Source organism: Sparus aurata, chromosome 19 (assembly GCF_900880675.1).
Source record: "Sparus aurata chromosome 19, fSpaAur1.1, whole genome shotgun sequence".
NCBI classification, from domain to species: Eukaryota; Metazoa; Chordata; class Actinopteri; order Spariformes; family Sparidae; genus Sparus; species Sparus aurata.
In genome coordinates, this window is record NC_044205.1 from 5,093,047 (window position 1) to 5,112,984 (window position 19,938).

At 40.8% G+C, this 19,938-nt stretch overlaps 1 protein-coding gene across 11 annotated transcripts in view; it reads right to left on the reverse strand.

Annotated features, from left to right (window-relative positions):
* arhgef4 (Rho guanine nucleotide exchange factor (GEF) 4) overlaps positions 1–19,938 on the reverse strand; it is a 149,583-nt gene that overhangs the window by 9,860 nt on the left and 119,785 nt on the right. For 10 of the 11 annotated variants that reach the window (XM_030397619.1, XM_030397618.1, XM_030397621.1 and 7 more), the window contains 2 exons: positions 2,079–2,258; positions 1,410–1,610 (listed from right to left, as the gene is read on the reverse strand). In XM_030397619.1, coding sequence (XP_030253479.1) covers positions 1,410–1,610; positions 2,079–2,258 — 381 coding nt within the window. Of the gene's footprint in view, positions 1–1,409; positions 1,611–2,078; positions 2,259–11,620; positions 12,834–19,938 lie in introns of those variants that run through there. The other variant, XM_030397624.1, reaches the window with a different exon arrangement.

The following is a 19,938-nucleotide window of genomic DNA, read 5'->3' on the forward strand; positions in this document are numbered from 1 at the left end:
TCTCTGACCTGGACTTTTGATATGGTTCCTAAATTCATATAATAGAGGTCTTTGAAGGGTGCAGGCAAGACTGGCAAGTTTGGGAAGGGGGTCAAAGAAGGTGACCCCTGTCCCCAATGCTACTCAGTCTTGCAACTGACCCACTCCTCTACTCTCTAGGGGAGATGGGCACACTTGAAGCAGGAGGGGTCCAGGTAATATCTCTGGCTCCTGCTGACTTGGTCCTGCTCAGTGACTCCTGGGATCACACAGGGATTATTTCTGATATGTACTAAAACGCTTGTGGGGACAGAGATAGTTTTAAATTGAAAATGTATTGGTGTGGACGTAGCCTAACACAGTCACTGACATCTTTGTAAGTAATAATGCAAAATGGGGCTCCCAACAGCATGGCATTCTGACCAGTCTATCTTCTTTTACATTGCCTCAGACTTCCATCAGAGATAGGACCGCAGTCAAAATGATTCTCTGATTTTATTGTGTAAATTAACCTCCATCTCCTCATAACATCAAATAAAGTTAACTAGAATGTAGGGCTGGGCGATTAATTGAATTTCACTTTCAATTTCGATTTTGGCTTCCCTCGATCATGAAAACAAGATAATCGTAATAAAACGATAATTCTGCCGCACGCCGTGTCTTGTGAGGTAAATGCAGCGAACCCTTCCATCTCCACCTGTGCACTCCACTCCGCCCGAAAAACTTCGCTTTCAGCCACGCCGGTGTGTATTGCCAGTGCGTGTTGGAAAAAATGTGTAGAAGAAGACGGCAGAAGATGGCAGAAATGCAGCCTTTGGTCGGGAAGAAAGGTAAAGCGAATTCTGTGTTGTGGAAACACTTCAGTTTCGAGGAGTCTGACTAGGATCAAACGAAGATATTGTGCAAGATATGTCACGCCACTGAGTCTGCACCTCAAGGGAACACCACCAATTTATTTAATCATTAAAGTCATAACTCAAAAAATGAAAAGCTCCTCAACTCCTGCCACCGCCACACAGTCCTCAATTAAGGACACACTATGTGTGTGTTACCATCACGTCACCATATCAGCAGAATTGCGCTGCCTGCCCTTTATGATGAATGTGTCAACAGCATTATATTTTGCCACCACAACGGACCTATGGTCGAGTCGCACAGGGATAGTTTTAATAATTTATTTTTACATATTATTTAATTCAGTTTATTGATATATTTTTCTCTTATTTATTGGTTCAATAAGTGCTTGTTCTCAAATCAATGAAGAATTGTCTTTAATAATCGTGATTACAATATGAATCAAAATAATCGTGATTATGATTTTTGCCATAATCGAGCAGTCCTACTAGAATGTATATTCATTTTAGTTTCACCAGTGAGCTCTTAGTCTTGACATGTTTTAAAGTACTGTCTTCACACAATCCCATGCAGACCTCGCAGATGTCTTTCAGGTGCTTGATGTAGTCTCTCTCCGTGCTCATGATCTCATTGATGACGTTGGTCCTCATCTGCTCTTTGCAGGGCAAACCTGGTCCCAGTAACAAACCCAGACCTGCCCGGTCCTCTTCTCCAGTCTGAGTCTCCTCTAGGTGGGCCAGATACTCCTCCATGGGCTCATCCTGGTTCACACGCAACTGAGGAGGACACAGGTAATTAAGAAAGCCAGGAGGAAGAAAGCTATTTTTTAATCTAACAATCAATTCTGAATGCCTTTCTCTTCTCACAAAAATCACCTGAATCTGAACTATAGTTCCAATTCTAAAATAGCTTCTGGAGGACAATTGTACTGGTGCTTTGATGAGAGGAACAAGCACAGAAGACGTTGAAACGTCAAGACATCTCTCTCTAGTTTTTTTTTACTTATACCTTGCACAAGAGCACAGTGCTTGCAATGAGCTATCTCTTAAGGACAATTCACAAAGAAAAACAGCCCTTATAACAGCTCTAATTTTGTAGATTACAGGGGATAAGGTGAGGAGCCTTCATATGATTTATTCTGCCAGTGCTACAGCAGCTGCAGACATGAATCAAACAGTGTAATTAAAAGCTGTATGGCTGGTAATATCTGTCTCATCTAGCAGCCTGGACAGAGTCGTTCTCACCCGTACAAAGCTGGCAGGGAACCAGCCCTCGCTGTCCATGATGCGGCCCCACCACCACTCCTTGTTAGTGGCATCCACTACTTCGATGACATCACCGGCCTTGAAGCCTAGCTCCTGGTCGTCCATGGTGACATGGTCCCAGAGGGCCTCAGCATACACCACACTGCCATCACTGATCAGCTGCAGAGGTAACACAGCAGAGGCATTTAGCAGATTACTCTTTATAGAGCCAAACATAGAAGTGCAGTGGAGTAGGTACATTTCTATAAGTTCCACTTTTACAAACAACCAGGGCCAAAAAAGCAGTCCCATGATAACAGTATACAATACAGCACTAAATAGTAGAAGGTAGGGCTGGGCGATATGGCCTCAAATCAATATCACAATATATTGAGCAACTCACCTCGATAACGATAAATGAACGATAAGTATTGACCCCTCCACTTTGAAGGACTGTAGAACTACACTGTAGTTAAGATTTATATTATTTATTTAGTAGTTAAGAACAACTGATGAGCCACACGATTGAAGAGCTGAAAAGCACAGATTACTTGAAATGACAACAACTGAACAAGTTTAAAAGTATAAAATAACTTAAATTTCCTTCAAACACAAAGTATTAAAAATACAGTCTCTTATAAACAAATTCTAACACTTTTAGTTGGTCCTGATCGCTTCTCGCTTTTTTTATTTCTTCTAATTGAATCATGTGGTTGTACTGCAGGTGGTGGAAGAGGTTGGATGTGTTACCTTAACTTGTCGCAACAGTCTTTTGGCACAGTTTACATTTGACCTTTTTTTTGTTTTAGATTTCTGCATATTAATATTCATATAAAATAGAGGAAGCACTAAAGTATGGAATTAGATTTGTGCCAAAAGAAACAAACAAAACTTCTTAAATGTCCAACAAAAACAGGAATTTGAGAGAACATAAAACTCATTTCAAAAATAAAACTTAGAACTTGCAATCAAATAATTTGTCAAATAGTGTAAAATATTGGTCTTTTACTCTTCTAATAATGCATTATTTTGTTTACAGTTCCCTCTGCTGGTTTCTCTCCGCTCAGACTTTTGCGCTGACTCTCAGCTTTGCGGTCTCTCTGCAGCTCTGTCTCGTTTGCGCTCTCTGACTTTTTGTTTGCAGTTTTGGCACAAACCTCTCGGGTGGGCGGGCCTTTTCAGCAGAGCGTCCCCATTGGCTAATTAGTTGTTGACTGACACAGCTCAGTACCTATGTGTGGGTAGCTAGCGCGCTAAATGACCCCGGCTTTAAAACGGAGAGAAGAAGAAGATGACGACGACAATGAAGACCAACAGTAACAACCCACAACAAGAAAAACAAGTGAAATGTAAGTAGTTATGACATACATATATTGTTCTTCAGTGTCGTTGTCGTCCTCGTCATCTCTTCTTCTCTCCGTTTTAAAGCCGGGGTCATTTAGCGCGCTAGCTACCTACACATAGGTACTGAGCTGTGTCAGTCAACAACTAATTAGCCAATGGGGACGCTCTGCTGAAAAGGCCCGCCCATCCGAGAGGTTGGTACCAAAACTGCAAACAAAAAGTCAGAGAGCGTAAACGAGAAAGAGCTGCAGAGAGACCGCAAAGCTGAGAGTCAGCGCAAAAGTCTGAGTGGAGAGAGACCAGCAGAGGGAACCGTAAACAAAATAATGCATTATTAGAAGAGTAAAAGACCAATATTTTACACTATTTGACAAATTATTTGATTGCAAGTTCTTAAGTTTTATTTTTGAAATGAGTTTTATGTTCTCTCAAATTCCTGTTTTTGTTGGACATTTAAGAAGTTTTGTTTGTTTCTTTTGGCACAAATCTAATTCCATAAGTATATATTAATCAAGTGGACCTAATGTTTGAGTATCAGAGCTACTGCGTTCCGCTGGATTAAATAAAAGTGGGGGGGACATGTCCCCCTGTCCCTAGTGGATGTTATGCCTATGACACTGAATATACCGACATGGGCAAAATGACGTCGGTTATCGTCCTAAATTTCAGTATAGTTAATTTTAGGTTTATCACCCAGGCCTAGTGGAAGGACAGACTGCTCCAAAGCCAAAGACTGTGATTAGGCTAACTGCTGCACAGGTTCTTTTTTCAAGATCAAGCTGGGGATAAAAATCTATTGTATTTGACAATAAAAGGATGTTTCCCCCAAAATAATGGAAAGTCAGGTTCATAGTTTCATAGTCCACAAAACATTTCTGGAGCTACACAGCAAACAGCATTTCAGAATTCTCCTAAACAGCTGAAGTAGCTGGGGACTTGTTTTACAATGCTAAAAAAACATAATCTAAATTTGAGTGCAATCCTCTATAAAGTCTCTGTACATTCAGATTTAAAACAATGACGCATGGTAAAGCTTTTGCACCACATCAGAGGGTGTGTATGCTAAAGTTTAGCAGCCACAGTAAGATTTCATCTTAAAAAGGGTGTAAATAACATCTTTCCAAATCAGTTTGGGATCACAGGACTAGCAGAGACTTGGACTACGCCTGATGAGCTGTATGAAGCCAATTAATGTGTGTTTTTGTTGTTTCGCTTACTTTAAAACTGGTTCCCAGCTACTTCAGTTGTTTGGGAGCAATGCTGTTTAGTTGTGAAGCTCCAGAAAAAAACTGGATTATGTAACTTCACCAGACTTTCCACCAGTATGGGAGTGAGTAGGTGATGACTAAATATTTGGCTGATCTGCTCCTTTAAATAATGTCCTTTAACAAACACAAAAAAGGCTTTTTTGTCACAAAATACTAAAAAGTAATGATGTGCCTTCCAACTTCATCATTCAGCTTTGATACAGGCTACCCTGCAGGGCAGTGGTGAGCAGACGGTGACTGCTGCTGAAGTCTGAGTGCAGAATTAGTAATCAAGGAGGAGCTAAGTTGGAAGTAAGCTAAATCAGACATAGGGCATATCACTCCTCACTAGCATGATATTGAGAGTGCAGAATAGAGGACTGGCAGCATGTGAGCACTGCTGGTACAAAAAAACAAACAAAAACCCAATACGCCAAAGACTAGAATGTACAAGTCTCAGTACTGCTTACCAGTCAGTGCTGGCCCACAAAGACACTGATGGGGGGTATAGGAAGTGTGAGAGACAGAGAAGGCGGAGGCAGAAACCAAGTGATACTAGAAGGAGATGGAGCCAGTGTTATTGTTGAAGACACTGCAGTGGTCATATTTCACACCACCCTGAACACACCACCAGTTTCACTGCGTCAACACGGCCCCAGGCTCCACAGAGACCATCCATTATGCTGCTCTGCCTCTCGTTCCTGCAGAGGTAACACATATCCTGCTTGACCACGTCAGCCCACCATCGCTTCGTCTCCTTCAGACTACCTCACCAGGGTTGGGAAAGACAGTACATTTTATATTTCTTAGCTCCACTGATCCATCATGGCGATGAGGAAAACAGACGATGTGGCTGTTGCTAAGCAACACACCTACATCATATTGCCTTTCTCTCCAGGTTTCTCGTTGACTATACACGACACCACAATATCCTCTTATTAAGAAGTGTTATGATAGTAAAGAGATACAGTCAGCTTGTTGTAAACAGGTCAAGCATCATGACAGTGGTCACAGTGCTGGTCAAAGGGTCAATGGCAAAAGCAATGGCTCTCTCACACACATACGTGCACAAACACACACACACACACACACACACATACGTGCACAAACACACACACACAGTCACACTGCGTCGTCACTTTCCCCCCTGATTCTAATATAAGCAGCTGAGCCAGTTTCATCTGGCTCCGAGGGGCTCGTGGCTCAGACATATGCCTTTTCCTGGGGCACACAAACACTTGTGTACTTGAAATATAATAAAATACTGTTTTTTAATGTAATGTGTGCTTCAAATGTAAAACAATCTGAGAGGGAAACATCAGAAGGGTTGATCTGCTCACTGTTCAAAGACAAAGGCAGTACAACCAACGAGGTGGGCTCTCAAGGGGATTCTGCTTCATTTAAAGGGATTATTACCAGGCATTGGGAACAGCAGGTTTATTTCATATCTTAGCCATGTTAAATCATGGCTGAGGGGGTTAAGCCGCTGGTGAGTGCCTGTGGAGCTAGTTGTTGCAGTGTGTCCCACATTATTGGCACTAGTCAGCTTGTAGAATCGGCAGTGGGGCGCATTGATGACAGAAATCACTCTGATTGGCTGTTCAGCTTAGCAAATCACTTCAAACAAAGAGAAACGGAAAAGAAAGGAAAAGCACCTCGAGCCTGTCGCTGTAGTATCCATGATGTCACCCATTTAGTGCGGTATCTCCGTTTCTTTAGCCTCCACCTCCTCACCAGTGACATTCACAACTTTTTATCAGAAGTTCTGCATTAAAATTATTTATATTAGTGAGAGTGGTAAACCTAAGCAATATGCTTCTTTTTACACACAACAGTTTGTATAATAGCAGTCCTGAGACTGGAAAGCGTATAAATTCCATTTATATTTAAAGCTTCAATAAGTGATTTATGCTTATCACAGAAACACAATCATGGGATACCATTTACTAATCATATTTTGATGGCCCACACTTTCCTACAGACACAAAATACATACCATGAACATGTCACATGTCAGACATCTATTATAAGTTCTAACATTCACTTTTTAGGTTTGATCAGTTGAAAAGGTTTTGCCAGTCTGTATGAGCTTAAACCAGCTCGTCTTTATGGGAACCATAACACCAAATGGACCAGCATCTGTCATTAAAGGGATATTCCGGTGTAAATTTAATCCATGGTCTAACACACCGTGAAACCGTGTAAGACTCCCTCTCGAGAGATCAAGTTAGCAGACCACTAAGTTATGGAGTTTTATCAACCTCAGAAACGACCGCACGACAACAATACACCGCAGTAAATGGATCCAAATATAAACCGCCACCAAAAAGCCACAAATAATGCTCAGAACAGCACCAAACTTCAGCAACAGTACAAATAGGGTCTCAGCACATAGTCCGGGGCATCTAACCTCCGCTAGCTTAGCTGGATTTCTACTGAAAAGCTGACTAAATTTACCACTCTTCTGCAGCAGCTTCCTGTTGAGTGTGAATCAATGCAGTTGATCCAGGATCCACATGGATCTCCCCCGAAGGTTCAGCACATGGACTGTGGATGTATTGCTAAATTTGACCATCGTGGTGTGAATACAGTTTACTGCCACTGTTACTTCAATCACACGCTCCTTTTTCATACACTTGTTTTTCTATTTCTTCTTCCTAACGATCCTAACATTTTGCAAATCATTCCATGTCTCATGGAGGGTTCTATTTTTATTGTATTTGTCACATCTCTTCAATGCTTGATTCAATTAACATCAATTTTGAGTGGTATCTATAGACATTAATCAGCAACACTGCTGTCAAATGTAATGTTATTCACTTCTAGGTGGCGGTTCAGTACAAATCAAATTTAGCTGACCGCACTAGCAAGACTCTATAAGTGCAGAATTTTGAGACGAATGTACTATTCAAAGCACTTTGATTATTGTACACATTGCTAAGCAGAAGCAACAGTAACAGATACAGCAGCAACATTAGAGCAAAATAAATGTTTTATTTTTATCGAGCTAAAAGTGATCTGATCCATCACTTCACAGCATTATAATGTGGCAGAGCAAGTCCAGAAGCAGCTGGAATTTTGCCTCAAGAATATCAAATATGTGACTTTATTAAAGTTTGAATATGTTTTTCAGATGAGAAACTAACCATTAAGATTCACAATATGTGGTCAGTTCTCCCCTGCTGGTGCAGTCTCCTGGCTGCATGTTTGAGGAACCAACAGTTAAATAGAAAATTAGAGCAATTTGGCAGTCCTCTGAATGTTTGTGCATCTGTCTTTGTTTGGCCAATGACAGTCTCTGTTCAACACTGAATATGTCAGGTCAACCAGCACCAGTAAGAAAACATGAAAACCATTGTAAGTATTGTATAACCGATATCCTTTTTTTCAGGGCGAATACTGATACCAGATATTAGTAATCAAGCAGACTGATAAGCGTTTTTGAAACCGAAAGAAAAAAATGATAGAAATTTAGAATAACCACTGAAAGTTCATTTACTGAGGTATTGTACTTAAGCACAATTTGGAGGTATTTCCATTTTCCTCTAGTTTACACTACCATTCAGATAAACAGATTTGACAACTTTAGTTACTAGTTATGTTGTTGATTCAGATTATTCAGTGTTGATGGGCTACTGAAATCTCTTTAACAAGTGAGACTTAGCCAATAAAGGCTCAAAATAGCAGCATGGACATGACAAGACGACAACAACATTAAATCAATTCTCGATAGCAGGGGTTAGTATAAATAACTTAATCAGATATTGTTGTAGGACACACTGAATTATCGACAATCAGACACAAAACACACTGATGCCACTGATTGGCCCGGCCAATGATGTCTATCCGTAGTACATCTTATAGCTACAATTTCTCGTGTTTTTTCATAAATCTGATGTTAACGTCTTTGACACCACTGCTGTTGACCAGCAAGACTGAGTGCTGGCTCATGTCAAGTACAGCAGTGCAATACCCACACTCATAATGAATAGGGGGACTGATGTTTTTCACCTCGATGCCTGATTTACTCTGCATAATCTTGATTCTGTCTCTTGTCGCTGCTGCAACAGCAGCATCTCCAACGTCTAAAACACTTTCCGAAAAAGGAACTTGCATAAACTGACCACATAATGAGAATTTAATGGTGATTTTCTTGCCTGAAAAACAAATCTAAACTGAACATAATGACAGTCCTACAGCAAAATAACAGCTAAAAAAAAGCTAACGTCATGTTAGAAAGATTCAAAGTCAATAACATTGTGTATGGTTGACAGTCATTAAATATAATATGTCTGGATGTTAAACATTACGACTAGCTATCCAGTCATGTCACTGTCCTTAAATCAATGTCAAGATTTTAACAAACAAGTCATAGCCCATGACAGTGTATGCTCCTTCTAGCAGCTTGTGTGACAGGCACCATCCTGTGGTGGTTAGAAGATGATGTGCTGAAGGACTACACTAAGTGTTGTAAATTATATATAAGATTTTTTTTAAATGTATTTTTATTATTCAACTTGAGGTGCCAGCAGCCAGCTGATGCCAGTGCCACTCATTTTAGCTACAAGCTGTCTACTTACATACTGTCTGTGTGCACTCTGCCCTTTGCATTAATTGCGTTTGAGTCTTGTGAGTCTTCCACAGGACTAGGTGGGTTGTTTTGCCAAAGCTGTTAGCGAGCTAGTAGCACAGGAATGGCAGAGAAAGTGAAGCCCCAATCTCCCAATGCTAACATATCAGCTTGACAAGTTGAGTAATAACCATAACCATGTTCATTGTGTATATTCATTATGATAGGGTTGATAATAATGATAATTAGGTGTTTACTTATATGTGAAACATGAGTAGTTGGGTATGGTTAGATAGATAGATAGATAGACAGACAGATAGATAGATAGATAGATAGATAGATAGATAGATAGATAGATAGAATTACTTTAATGATCCCAGACAGGGAAATTATTTTTGTTACAGCAGTAGTGGGTCCGCAAATAAAACACACTAACATGGTTAGTCATGACAACATTGTGCTGCTCTTAAAACACTTGCTAACTCAGTAGCACTAAGCACACAGCCCCCGACCCAAAGAACAAGTGAGCTGCAGTGACAGACTGACGCTCAGCAGCTAACTGAGTACCACAAGGCAGAGAGTCCCTGAGCCCAGTAAAAGAGCCACAACCCCAGCAACACACTCCTGTAGCAGCTAACGTTAGCATAAAGCACACAGACCCTGAGCTGAACAGTGCTGGGGCGGTAGCTACAGCCTTATTCAGCAGCTTATGTTAACATCAGCCCATAAGCCAGAGTAATTGTCAGGCAGTGCAGTCAGGCAGTGCTTTGTCATGTGTTTCGGAGGAGTGGCTCTGAAGGGAGCAGGTGGGATTTTTATGTTGTATTCTTTCAAATTCAGCTTGCTTTTGCTGGTTTCTACAGTCTTACTAACCCCACATTTAAAAGTATAACAAATAAACACATTTTTAAAAGTCCTCATGACAAAGAGAAATTTGCATTTGTGACAAACTTACAAAATAATAATAACTATAAAAGCTGGTGTTTAGATAATAGCTAGTACACAGACAATGAAATCAAACTGCTACGATTGCTTACACGGTAAATTCAGTATGATGTCCATTTACACAGCACTAATCCCATCAGTACAACAAGTCATGTCATAGTCACTACTCTAGTGCTCTCAAACGTGTTCTATTCAGTTATTACTTCTATTTCCTCTACTGTTCTGTTTTATGAGGAAACTGATAAGCTTTTTTTACTGAAATGTACGAGGATGAATTTCTTCACAACACTTTCTCAGTGTTCCTATTTCTGATGCAGACACGCTGATGATACATTCATTTCTGGTTGTTGTATATCTTTGGCTATGTGAAAATTCTTTATCGTTCTTATTTAAGATATGTATCTGTTTGAAAAAAGAGGCAAAAAATAGACGTATGTGAGAAAATGTCAATAATCTCATCTCTTTATTACCACATGCAGGTTAGTGCAACAGTGAGCAGTCTTGCCTTCAGTTCTAGTCTCCCTACACATACTGTGTCCTGAGAGGTCAACTCTGTTTATGTGGACAAACTACAATACAGCAGGCTTATTTAGCAATGTGGCAACAGCAGCTAATGTTCTCTCCACTCCAAACACTTGGTTGGCTGTTTAGGCACATCACTGAAACATAAAAAAAAATCTATTACAATATGTGGCGCCAATTCAATAATAAAATGGGCAAATATAAATGAAGCCTGTCTATTCAGTTCTGTTGAGACTAGCAAGTTGTATGCTAGGAACACAATCGACAATGGTTATCTAAGAGCTGAGGAGCAGTAACAGGGTCACAGCAGAGGGTGTTACATCACCTGGAAGTACTTGTTATACTACTGTTGCTTTTAAAGGGCTGGTTCATCAAAACCAGAAACCAAAAAAACAATCTCGAACTACTTCCTACCGAAGAGGTACTCCATTTGAAAGAACAGTGTGTTTTGTGGATTATCCACAGTAACACAGGCTACTGCTTTCAGGAAGAGATTTTGGAAATGAATTAATGATATTTGTGACATGTTGTTAAAAAAAATCACGTCTTCAGTTGGAACCAATGGGCTGGCAGCTGAGAGTGACAGACAGCGAGGTCAGAAAGTACCGAGAGACAGAATAACACACTGTTGGTTTGGATCATTTTTATGGAATTTGTCGACAGTTATAGAATAGCATAAGCTTTATCCACAATCTGAATTCCATCACCTATGTTGTACTGGGGTGAAGACTGATATCACAGACACAGAAATCTCAAAGCCTGGCTAGATCATAGCTAGAGGTATAGGATGTTCTCCTACAGTCCCAATGAACCCACCCAACAAATTCCTCTTGTTTACATGACAGTGATGGCACAAATGCACCCACATCATCCATTCTCACAATAAATGATCTTCCCTCTCCTCCTGGTTGTACCTGTGTTCTGCTGCTGCCATGTTGGACACCCATCAATCCCAGCAGTCCCTCTCACCAACAGGCCAGTCCTCCTCTGCTCCTTGTTGCTTCTGCGTTTCAGGTGTTCGGGTCTTTTCCTCCATTTAGAGGCATGTGTGTGTGTCTGTGTGTGTGTACGTGCATGTGTGTTTTTTGTGTGTGTGAGAAAGAGAGTGGTGGTTGGAGTGTGCTCTACTGGAAGGCCAGCAGGAACATGAGCACCACATTGATGATGATGAGCAGCATCATGATGAGGAACACCACCACCTTCTGAGTCTCTGGGGGGAGGTTGCAGCGTAGCATGGCGGTGAAGAATCCCATCCTCTGCCTGCTCCACCTCCCCGAGCCGCTGCCCCGAGCCATCAGTCCCCTGGCCTCCTCCTCTTCCTCCTCCTCAGCACCACTGCCCCTCCCCCGTCGCCTTTCCCTCAGTGCTGAGCCCCCACACCACACCGCGTCACCTCGTCCCCTGCCTCGATTAGCTCCGTCTGCGTCCTCTAGTGCTGCTTTCCTCCTCCGCTCGGCTCCAGCGGACGCCTCCTCTGCTTCTCCTGCCACTTTGCCGATGCCCACCGTTGCCCCGGCCTGCCGATGGAGGCTGGGTGCCTATCTGTGTCCGCGTGTGTGAGAATCTGCGCTCTGTGAAGCTATTTTTTGTATTACGTGCTGAGCATCTCTCCCCCCCCCCCGTCCTCCTTTACTCCCTTTTTCCTCTTTGAGGAGCAGGCACCTCCCCTTTCGTTTTGATTTTTATTTTCCAGCAGTTCAGTCTTTCTTTTCCTTTGGTTCCTTTTGTCTCTCTCTCAGTCAGGATGTCAGGATAGAAGACGGACGACAGGATGCTGCATCTCTTCGTTTCTTGCTCATGCCTTCTCGTCTTTTCCTTCCTCTTCTTTCTATCGTTCTGTCCCCTTTTTTCCGGCTTGATCTTCTCTCAGCGTAGCTTACATGCGTTCACTCTCCATCTCAACCCAGCCAGCCATTTGTTCTCCCTCTGACTTGTTTTCTTCCTCTCCTCTCCCTCCGTCTCTGCCCACCTTTTCGCTTTGTGAAGAGCTCCTGCTAAAATGGTGCTCGCTACTCTGCCTGGAGCTGTGCTGCCTCAGCCATCCATTTAACTACCAGGATCACCCTCTTTTCCTTTTTTTTCTTCTCTCCTCTTCCTTCCCTTCCTTTTTTGTGTGTGCCCACCCTTGCATAGCTGGCAGCCAATCAGGATCCAGAGTGTGTCACCGTATCCTGGATACCAGAGTAGTTGAGGCAGGGCCATAGCAACCCCTAGTAGGGTGAGGAGGGGGTGGGGTGTCGGGATATGAGGGACAGAGGGAGGGGTACAGTGGAGGCCATGCGGAATAATGGACACATCTCAAGGGAAACGTTTGTGTGTGTGTGTATGTGTGTGTTTCGGGTTGAGTGCCATTTGCTGCATTCATACATTTACTCTGACCTGGGAAATATCTTGATTGATAAGACATTTATGGTTTTTGTAAAAGAAAACATGAATTACAAAATCTATATTATAAATTAAACAGGAATTGCTGACCTTTATCATGATCGAGACAAAACCCATGTCTGGCTCTCTATCCTTGAAGAAGTAGAATTGGTAGCACCATTTGTATCTGCTGGGAGGCCATCTAGTAAAAAGATATTGTTGTCTGAAAGCTGAGAATAAGATGGAAGTGTATAGGTGTGGAGCTGTTCTTCTGATATTATTTCAAGTGACACTGAAAATTTAGCTAGGAAAAAATATTCTAGACCCCCTAAGAAGTACATTTCTGTTGTATGGAACAGTATGGAAAAAGCATGCACAAATGTATCTCCTCTTGCACATATGAATGCTGGACAATATCTAGAGAATCAGATCAGGATATTGTCCACATTTGCATGTTCACATATGCAGCACACAACAGGAAACTGTCCACATCAGACATGTTGGAAATACTCTGTATGGTTTAAAGGGGCAGCGCCTGGGTAGACTACAGACTTCTCCTTAATGACAACTGTTTTACATTACATGTATTAAGATGCAATATCAACGAAAGAATGGAAAATAATATACAAGCAAGTAGAGAAGAGTATGAAGCAGCTACACACCTTACACAAACACACCACTGCACTGACAAAGCTGCAACACTTCTGATCTGTGTCCAGCTGCAGCGTGAACGGCCCATATGGAAGCACGGGAGACTGAGCGGGGATATATTCTGAGCAGATGTTTTGCTGAGTTTTAATGCCATATTTCCATGCTCTGGTGTATGTTTGAGTATATGTTACAGCTAATTAAATCACCAGTAACACGGAGGATTAGACATTGTCGACACTCCCACTTAATCACTGTGAATTCACTCTGAACAGCTGTCTGCTCTATTCACACAGCAGACTTAGTGCTAAGGGGCAGTCAGGGTAAAGTCTGGGGTAAATAATGCAGACATTTGTGTTCACACATACAGCTCTGGGTAAATCCAGAGTTACTGTGCATGTGTGAAAAGGGCTAATGTGAGCCTGTAAAAACTATGTGTCCACCCGGTTGAATTGCCCACTTTGGGTAAATCAAACTTGATGCTAGCCAGCCCAGCAAACACACTGTACCCAACAAGTATTTTGCAATTTTACAATTTACTTGTGTTATTATTATACAACATTGACTGGTCACCTTTTACATCCATTACAAACATGTTTTATTTTAATATTTCGATTATGTTTACTTTCGTTTCAGTTCTATTTCCTTTACATTATCATGCCTATTCCTATTTTTACCATACATTTTATACAGATTTTTTACTAGCTTCCTTAAGTTTTGTCATATAAATATCATATTTACTATATTACAGTTTACCTTTAAAGGTGTAATATATATTATCATATAACAAAGAATATTGGAATTATTATGTATTTATTGTGCTTTAAAAAGAATATGTTTTTTCATGAATTGATAGATATTGTTATCAAATTATTTATTCTATTTTGTGCTTCATAATTCACCACATATTTTTAATAGGAATCATTAGTGAACTGCAGCCAGTCTACTTGCTTCACTCTCTCAATACAAAGCCAGGCTTCTGTAACACATGCAGAATGTGACTTCACATTGTCTTGCTGGAATAAGCAGGACATCCCAGAATAAGATGTCATCTGGTGGCATATGTTGTTGTATAATCTCATTTTACCTCCCAGCATTAACGGTGCCTTCACAGATGTGCCTGTCCTCATGCCATGGGCACTAACACTCCCACATATGTTCACAGATGCTGGCCTTTGAACTTTTCACTGGTAACACTCTGAATGGTCTTTTTCCTCTTTTGCCCAAAGGACATGATGTCCATGGTTTCCAAAAATGATTTGAAATGTGGACTTGTCAGAGCACAGCATACTTTTCCACTTCTTAGCTGATCTTGGGCCCAGAAAAGTTTGCTTTGTTCCTGGATGTTGGTAATATTTGACTTTCCCTTGGCATGACAGAGTTGGTTAAATTTGAAGATGCTGCCACCAGTGTCAGTGTCACAAAGTGTTTCTGAGACCGTGCAGTAATATCATGCTTTTAAAGCATTGCCAACTGAGATAGTGAAGGTCACAGGCAGTCAGTGTTGGATTTCTGCCTTGCCCCTAACTTTCAAAGATTTCTTGTGACTGAGTATGAATTATCATATGTAGTAAAAGACACAAACAATATGTAAGCACTGTAAACTCATCTCAGCTTCTCTCCTGTATGATTTCTCTTTTCAGACCTGATAACTATGCATGAACTACATGGGCGCTTCTAACTGAACTCCTTTCCACAAATTGAAAGTAAAAAATAAAAACTCTATAAATAACAAAAATAAATAACTTTACATTTTTCTTTGTCTTATTTTTGAAGTGATCATAATCAATGTAGTTCTCTGTCAATATTGCAAACCAAATTTCTCTTCAAGCATGATACAGAGCTGACAGCTGTCTACAACTACCTGCCCTGCCTAAGATATGGTCATGTTCTTTTTCAAGAAAATAAGCATGGCAACGTTTTCTGGCAGCAGTAGAGACCTTTGGGCCCTAACTATGTCTCCTGCAGTTGAAAATACATGTTCACTTGGAAAGGAGGAAGCAGGGATAGAAAGGTATGCCCTCTTTGTAGAGGTTTGAGACCACTTTGCCAATAAAATGTGCGTATGAGCTGCAATGAAACGCTGATGTCTTCCATTATTGTCATGGCTCCAGCACTTGTTTCTAGCAGGTATGCAAAATGCTGCTACACAAATGATTTAAGTCAAGATATCATGAGATAGCTTTTCACCTTGATGAGAAATATCATCACATTTTCATTGGAAAGAGATCTCGTTCACACCCCTATTTGATAATATAATGGATTGTAGAAACCCCAAAAGAACTTGCAGCTGTGCATTGAGAAACGTTGTTCTTAAACTGTTGACTATCCACATTCATCAGCACTTTTATGAACTCATGTCTTCTAGAATTTCTCAGATTTTTTGCAAATAAATCACATTAACACTGTGGGGTGACAACAAATGAATACTTCTACATGTACTTAAGTGTCAGCAGCCATTCATTCACAAGGAGACAAATTAATGATTACAGAGTATTTTATTTTTGGTGTTTCCTCTCATTTTTCCTTAATGCCCCTTTATCACCATCTCACAGAAAAGCAAACAGAGGATTAGCAGTTGTATTTCCCATGTTTATCCAAACTAGCTAGCTAATTAACTTTAGCAACTGACCTGGCAAAGTCCAACCAACAGTCAGAATGCCATATATTGAGTTTCAGTTATATGTAACATTGTACGTTACATCAATCTCTTTAAAGCCATCTCACATTTCACCCAACTGTTATGAGTCCATTAACACATTAACTGAGCGTCGCTTATCTGAGAAATAAAGAAAGTCAGCCAGATACCACACAGCACTGTTTTGTTCACACACACACACACACACACACACACACACACACACACACACACACACACACACACACACACACACATTTCCTTTGAGATCCCTCCATTATTATAGGTTCCTTCATAACAGAAATCAGTGATCCACAGGATGGCAGCAAAGCTCTGACTCTGTCTTTTTCTCAGAGAGAAGAAGAAAACTGGTCATGTGCTGTTTTTATTGGCTATCCCTTTCGACCAATCCAAATGTACAATAAGACGATATCTCGAAATTATTGGTCTCATGACTGATTTTAGTGACAGATAATTACAACAGCATTATCTTGTCTCAAACGTTGTGCACCAAGCTGCAAAGACACCAAAACCTCTTCATCACAGGAGTAGACAACTGAGACAATTTTTAACGTTTTACATATTTAACAAAAAGTATGACCGGGCTTAAAGCGTAACCCCGCCAGTTTTACATACGTGTTTTCATAGGTCTTGGAGGGTACTAGTACTCAATATGTGCAAACGTACTGCCTCTTGTGGAAGCTGCATGTCATTTGATTAATTGACTTTTAGATCTCTCACAGTGGCTAAGTTGCATTGTTGGTAACATAGGCACTAGCTTTTGAAAAGGAAGAAGACATTTCTGAAAACCTTTGTTGTTATTTTCATATGAATTGTTGAAAAATGGCCAAAAATGTGTTTTGTCAGAACTTTGCATTTTGAACACCAAAATCTAATCACTTTGTCCTTGATACCAACTGGGCATTTGTGCAAAAACATTTTAAGAAATTCTTTCAATGTGTTCCTGACAAATCAAGTTCACAAGAATGGGGTGCAATAAGTCACAGTTCTTCTGACCTTTGACTACCAAATTCTAATCAGTTCATCCTTGATTCCAGGTGGAATCACGTTGATACATGGGATGGGATGGGATAAGGTGTATATACGTACAACCTGAAAACATAATGCCTCTAGCCATTGCTATAACCGGCATGGAGGCAGAAAAACTGTTAAGCCCCGGGTAGTGTCTGCGAGAAAGATCCTTTTAAGCTGCATCAGTCAGCTGTCACTCCACACGCGTCAAATACAGCAGCCTGGTCAGAGAGTCTATAGTCACTTTATGAAGTGCCCCTTTCTTGCAATACTGCAAAGACTGAGAAAAGTTTATTTTAAAGTTTATACAAAAGTATGTCACATAGGTAAGGTAACTCACATAAACTAAATTATGTAAGAGACCTGACCTGCTGAATGTATTCATTTTAACTGACGGTATTATCCTTTCCCAAACTTAACAGAGTAGCTTTTCTGCCTGAACCTAACCAAACAGTTTGACGATGTTAATAACAATCCAAAAGGCATGTGTCCATTATGTCATAATATGTAAATGTCCATCAAGCTTTATTTTGAAAGTTTAACCAGACATGGATAGAGCATCATGGTTTGAAGCTTAGGCTACTGACCAGACTGCTGTATTTGACCAGTTGGGAATGAGCATGTGTTGGGCTGCTTATAATCCCAGCACACTCCAGCAATAAGTGAGGGAGATGAGTAAAGCAACATTTTTAGCAACTGGGATCATCTCTCATTTGAAATATGAGTCACTAGTGGTGACTGAACAACGATCAACGTTCAGAAAGACGTCATTAAGAAAAATAACCCTGAAACTCTTCAAATGAGGGCACAAAACAGGATTTTAAAAAGTGAAAGTTTGACATGTCACTCCCATCATCAGCAGAAATGATGCCATTGCTCCCACAATACAAATATACAGAGGTTAGATCATTTACTGTCACACTGTGAGACTTGACTGACGTGCTGCAGCAGTGTATTTATCTACTCAGTAAATCTCATTTTACTGAGCATGTGTATCAGCAGAATCCACAGCATGTATCCATGACAACCAAATAACCCAGCAACCCCAGAGCTTGTTTTGCCATCCCTATTAGCCAAAAGGCAGTGAGAGCCATACCTAGTCCTCTGCAGAGGCCAGCCTCTTTCTCACTTGCTACTATCCTAATGCAGTATTTGCTATTTCCTGTCAGTTTACTACACCTGAGAGCAACTGTGGAACTGGTGTCATTAGAGTAAGTCTACAGGAAGGCAGTGGGGGTCTGCAGGTTTAAATGAGATGAGTTTTTTAACACTAGTTACATTTGGATGCAGACACTGTCTTTACCCTACAATTGAGGAGAGCTTTATAGAAATTCATGACATTTAGTCCCGACAATGAACACATTTGTTTCATTCCCTAGAGGAACTTACTCGAACAATTCTGCCCCCGCTATCTCTGCAGAGCCTCCAAATTGTTTTTTTTTTTCTTTTTCACATTCTTCAGATGGCTTATGCTTTTCTGTAATTTGTTACAGCAACTCTGGCCAACAACCACACGGAGAATGGAGTGTGTAGCCCAAACAACAAGGGGGTCAAGGGCCCCCAATACACTGGAACACATTTCATAAACAATGAAAGAATTTCACAGGAAGGTACCTTGCCACTCTGTAAAAGTGATAAATGTTAAGACATCAACGTTTAAAAAAAATATTATTATTATTATTATTATTTCTGTGGCTTTTAGCCTTTATTTGATGAGACAGATTATAGAGATTGACAGGAAAGGGGTGGCGAGGAGAGAGAAGAGGTGCAGGTTTGAATCCAATCCTGACAGCTGCTTAGTATTACTCAGCCTTAGTCCACAGGGCCCACGCTCCACCAGTGAGCTAACAGTGTGCCAGGTGTAAAGACATCTTAACCTAAAAACTACCATCCTCACTTTCATTTTTAGTTTAATTGACAGAAGCCCTGAGGGTCAAGTGAGGAAAATCTTTTTTTCTGGTGATCTAAATTGTTTTCTCTCCTGTGTTAAAGTGAAACTCTCGCCAAAATGCAACCATGGTTTTATTTGTGATTGAATATGAGTCAAACCTTCAGGTAAATGCATAATTATGACAAAAGAGGCACTTTTAAGATTTACCGTAGTTTTGTTTTCGGGCAAGCTAATTTTGAACGGGAGTGCTCGGGGCAGGGATACGATGGCATCAAAATTGCTATTTTTAAAACACTAAGAAGGCTCGACAGGACATGAAACTTTGCTCGTAGCATCACCAGGGTCTCTACACATGAACACGAGCATTGAGAACATTGTTTGTGTACACAGAGTTTATGACAAGGAAGGTTTTTGAACTACTCACGTTAGCTGCTGCATCTCCGGCGCGTCGCCGTCATGGCAGGCTAAAAGTGTCGATCTACGAATGCGACCATCAGGAAGGAGAGTAATGGTGGGACGCTTCTCAAGCTTAGTTCCATATGAATGCACGGATAATTAGTTGTTTTGTCGTTAGCGAAAAGCAACATTGACATCCACGTTGAAAAGGGAGCCTCATATTACAAGCTATACTACAATCAGCGCCAGAAAAGTCACGTGAC